This window comes from Phaethon lepturus, unplaced genomic scaffold, assembly GCF_000687285.1.
Source record: "Phaethon lepturus isolate BGI_N335 unplaced genomic scaffold, ASM68728v1 scaffold39991, whole genome shotgun sequence".
Classification (NCBI taxonomy): Eukaryota; Metazoa; Chordata; class Aves; order Phaethontiformes; family Phaethontidae; genus Phaethon; species Phaethon lepturus.
In genome coordinates, this window is record NW_010520540.1 from 1,195 (window position 1) to 5,549 (window position 4,355).

General features: G+C 51.8%; 1 protein-coding gene across 1 annotated transcript; it reads right to left on the minus strand.

Moving 5' to 3' along the window:
- Positions 1–212: 212 nt before the first annotated feature.
- On the minus strand, positions 213–3,925 carry GCC1 (GRIP and coiled-coil domain containing 1). The gene is made up of 2 exons (XM_010297420.1): positions 2,879–3,925; positions 213–1,517 (listed from the first exon to the last, which is right to left on the minus strand). Exons 1-2 carry the CDS (start codon positions 3,923–3,925, stop codon positions 213–215), a joined length of 2,352 nt encoding a protein of 783 aa, XP_010295722.1.
- Between the last annotated feature and the right edge of the window lie 430 nt (positions 3,926–4,355).

Sequence of the window (4,355 nt, forward strand, 5' to 3'; positions counted from 1 at the left end):
AGAGAACAAGAGTACTGTGATTCTACTGGAATAGTTGGCACAATCCTACTTTAAATTACTGCTCAGAGCACTAATTTAAGCCAAACTCTTTGCAGAAAGCTCCCTGCTCCATCGCACAGTTGGAAAGAGGTTACACCACAAGTGAAGTGGTCTTAGTTAATAATCAGAAACACGTTACTACGCGAAAGCACTTAGGAATAAAAGCTACCACCTCATCTCTTCCCAGAGAGCCACCAGCTGCTGTAAGCCGACTGTTTTGTGATAGCTTGCTTTTCTTCTGGGCTGAAATGCAGAATAGTCAATATGGCAGTCAGCGTCTGCTGGCGACCGAGAGAATCCGGCAGCGTCAGGAATCTATAGACAATGTTCTTGAGGTATTCCAGGTTAGCTCCCTCTCTGCTCTTATCTCTGAAGTTCTTCTCGATTTCGCTTTGAAGTGTGGATACCTCTTCCCGGTGCTTCTCCTCCTCAGCCAGGATTTTCTCCTGGAGCTGGTGAACTTGCATTTCCAGCTTGTGCTTCTGCTTCCTCAGCGCTACAATTTCCACTTCTTTGCGAGCCAGCTGCTCTGCGTACAAGAAGAAGGTGGGCTCGCTGGTGGTGGAGAGATGAAAAGCCTGGGGGAGAATCTCTGAGGCATCGTCACCTGGTGAGTCACTGCTAGTAACATCAGTCCCTGACGCCAAGTAGTTTTTGGATCCTTGAAGCCCGTAAGGCAACGTGACGGACCTCAGCTGCTCCAGCTCTTGGTCCTTTTCTGCCAGCACCGCCAGTGCTCGGTCCCGCTGTTTGTGCATCTCCTCCTCCAGCTTCAGCGCCCGTTCCCTGTAGTCCAGCTGGCATCGCTCTAATTCCTGCCTATGAATTTGCTGCAGCTGGGACAGCTCTTGCTTCTTGGCTTCCATGTCTTGCTGGTGCTGCTTCTCCATTTCATCAGAGGACAGCTGAAGCACAACGTATTTCTCTTTCAGGTCAGCCAGCTGCTCTTGAGCTTCCTCCAGCTCTTTAGCCAGATTGCCATCTTTGGCCGACTTGTTCTTGAGAACCACTTGCGCCCTCATCTTGTACCTTTCAAACTCTTCCTTCAGCTGCTTCAGCTCCTGCTGGTAGTACAAAGCAGTGGCCTTCTCACCATCTGCAGCCTCAGTGCCCTTCGGCAGCTCCAGCTCACACAGCTTCTCGATGTCCAGAGCGGGCTGACTCTTCTTAGCGGCTGCCTGCAAGAGCTTCTTCAGCTTCTCCATTTTATCCTTTAGAACATTAACATCCAGATTGGCTTCTTCTACGTGAATGTCAACAGGGGATCGGCTGGAGGCGGCGATGGCCAGGGTTTTGTTCTCCAGGTCCAACTGTACGATGCGGTCCTTTAGCTTCTGAATGACCGCTTGGTCTTTCTGCTTGGCTTTTTCGTAAGTGCCAAGTAGTTCTGACACTTCGGAGACTTGGCCCTCCAAGTCGGCCACTCGCCGCTCCTCCATCTGGGCGTGCTGGCGGAGCTGCTCCTCTGCCTGTGCAGCCTGAGAGCGGAGAGACACGGCAGGGTTAGATTAGCTCAACACCCTGGGCAGGAGGTCTGCGGTTTACACGAGGGCTTAATTCTGCTCTGCTGAACTCCAAACAAGTGCAGGGCCATCCTCTCCCCTAGAATATTTTATGAGCCACCACACTGACCTGCCTTTTTGGATATTTGTTTATTTTGTCATAAAATAAACTAAAAGCATATTTGCTTTTGTTCCCTGCTCCGCAGAGGTCCTGTTACCGGCTTTATCCACATTGTCGTAGGTGTGTGTGTGGGGGGGGGAAGCAATAAACTCACATCACAGTCTGCTACAGGACTTTTTTTTTTAGAACATGTGCGTGCTCTAAAGCCTTTATACATCTAACTGCAATTTACTTAAATGCTATCCTTTGTTGCACCGATATTAATATAATTCAGTGGTTTCTGACTAACTACAGCAAACACCTGGTGTTCACAGTTTTTACGGCTCTTGGGATCCGCCTGACTAATAAGTACCCTGGACGATGGCAGCACTTGACAACCACCCCTGTGAACTAAAACACAGCCTCTGTCGGAGAGAAGCTGTTAGAGACCACTTCCAAAAAAAGGGAAGAATTGCGTTAAATCAGCCTGATGCTTCAGATTAGAAAGAAGAAAACTTGTTCCAGACTGCAAGGAGATGAGGAAGATCCCATTGCAGAGTGTTTCCACATGCAAATTCGGTTACTGGCGCCAAGCCCCTGATGCCAGCCCCCAAGCACATTGCCTCACAACCCGCAGTTACGCAGGTTCCTCTTTTCCACCACATCCCCCTTTCTAGCCCTCGCTCTCCCCCCACACGCACACAGGCTAGAGCTTTTCTCCAGTATTTACCTTTCTTCTTTCCCTCGAGCACCCTGAGCTTCACTGAAGGTTAGTCAGAGGGTGAGCTCCTGTAATTGTACCTTGCACTGCACTTACATACTTCACGAGACAAGACCACGCTCATGGCCGTAGTGGGCCAGAGGAGAGGTGTCTCCTCCCAAGCCCAGCCACTGTCTCATCAGGCAGTAACGTGTTCAGAACTAAATGACAATGTGGAGGACAGTCACCATGTAATCACCTCAAGGGTTGCTCCCAAATCCAATGGTCACCACCCCCTGCTTAACGACCATATCACAAACAGCTTTTTTTTTGTGATACACTGTATCACAAACAGCTTTTATTTTCCTCAGGGACCATCACCCCATCAAAGCCATGATGCTCTCGGTTATTTCAAACCTCTTGGACTCTGCAGGACTGGGAAGGGGAATTTGTGCTCCTCCAGCCTCAAACCCTGCCCCAAGGGCTCCCGATACATCCCACAGAGCGACCTGCTCCAGGGCCCCAACAGGGAATTACCTTCCTCATCTCTTGCAGCAGCTGCATTTGGAAGTGGTTCTTAAGGCTGGCCATTTCCTCCTGCAGATCCTGTATCCGAGGGTCTGGCTTGTTGTTCTCCTCCTGAACAGCTTTCAGCTCCCTCTTCAGGTCTTCCACCTCCTGGCTCAGCTGCTTGATCTGCAGCTCATACCCCTCCGCACGGTCAGCCATGCACGCCCTCCCGGCCAGCACCTCCCTGGTCTCCTCCAGCTTCAGCTCTGCATCCTGGCGCAAAGTCCTCTCACCCTGCAGCAGCTTCTGTAGCTCTCGCAGCATAACAGCGTGGTCACCCTGTTCTTGGGCTCGGTCATGCTGCTGCGTGATCAGACGGGCTTTGGTCTCAGCTAGCTGATCCTGGGCAGACTTCAGTTCTGTCTCCAACTTCTTGGTCTCATCCTCTGCTTTCTTAATGGCGTCATCCAGGTCCTGCTTCATCTTCCTCTTGTCTGCTTGGTAGGAGGCTTCCATGCGGGACTTCTCCTGCGTGACTGTTGACAGAGCGCTGGTCAAGGTGGCCAACTGGGTCTTCAGCTGGAGCACTCTTTTATCAGCCTCAATAGCAGCAGATGACACATCCCCGCTGCTCGTGCTGATGCCACTCTCTGAACCACTCGTCTCTTCTGATTTAAGAGAGGAAGTGGCGACCGCAGGCTTATCATCCTCAGGCCCTGGTTCACCCTTGGTACTGGCCAGACTGGCAGCAGTGTCTGCACTGGTAGCTGTCCCCATGCTATCTTCGCTGTGAACAGAGCTCCTGTCATCAGCAGAATCAGCAAAGGAGGAGCTGGAGCTAGCCACAGACGCAGGCTGAGCACCGCTCAAGCCAATATCTGCCTCATGAGACACGGACAATACTTTCAAGCTGGCCTCCAAGGCTTCCTTCTCTTTGAGTAGGCTCTTGTAGGCTCTGACGACATCCTTCAGCCGAACCTGGTACTGAAGAAGCTGCTTCTTCTGCGACTCAATAGTCTCGAGAAGATCTTTTTTACTCGGGCCACCTCCAAAGTTCATGCCAAACTTCTCCATGATTCATACAACCTGAAAGGAGAAAAACAGCACAAAGGCTAAACGAGCAGCAAAGACAGATCTGCCATCGGCAGGAGCCGCAGCTAAGCAGGTCCATCATCCTGAACCCTCCCAGGACGCCACACGGTTAACGACTCTGGAACGCATCCAGCGCCAGGCACCGAACGCTGCAAAGCGCCCGCGTGCCCCAGGGGCTGCGGGGCTCAGCGCACAGGCCCTGCTCCGAGGGGAACGCTCCTGCTATAGAACCATAGAAGAGAATCACGGAATCCTTAAGGCTGGAAAACACCTTTAAGATCATCAAGTCCAACCGTCAACCCAACACCCCCACGCCCACTAAACCATGCCCCGAAGTGCCACGTCCACACGTTTTTTGAACACCTCCAGTGACGGTGACTCCACCAGCTCCCTGGGCAGCCTGTGCCAGTGC

Excerpts from the sequence above, each read along its gene's own strand:
- GCC1 (XM_010297420.1), bottom strand. The coding sequence starts at position 3,925 with ATGGAGAAGTTTGGCATGAACTTTGGAGGTGGCCCGAGTAAAAAAGAT. Across the intron at positions 1,518-2,878 it reads TGCTGCAAGAGATGAGGAAG|GCTGCACAGGCAGAGGAGCA; the intron begins GTAATTCCCTGT and ends CTCCGCTCTCAG.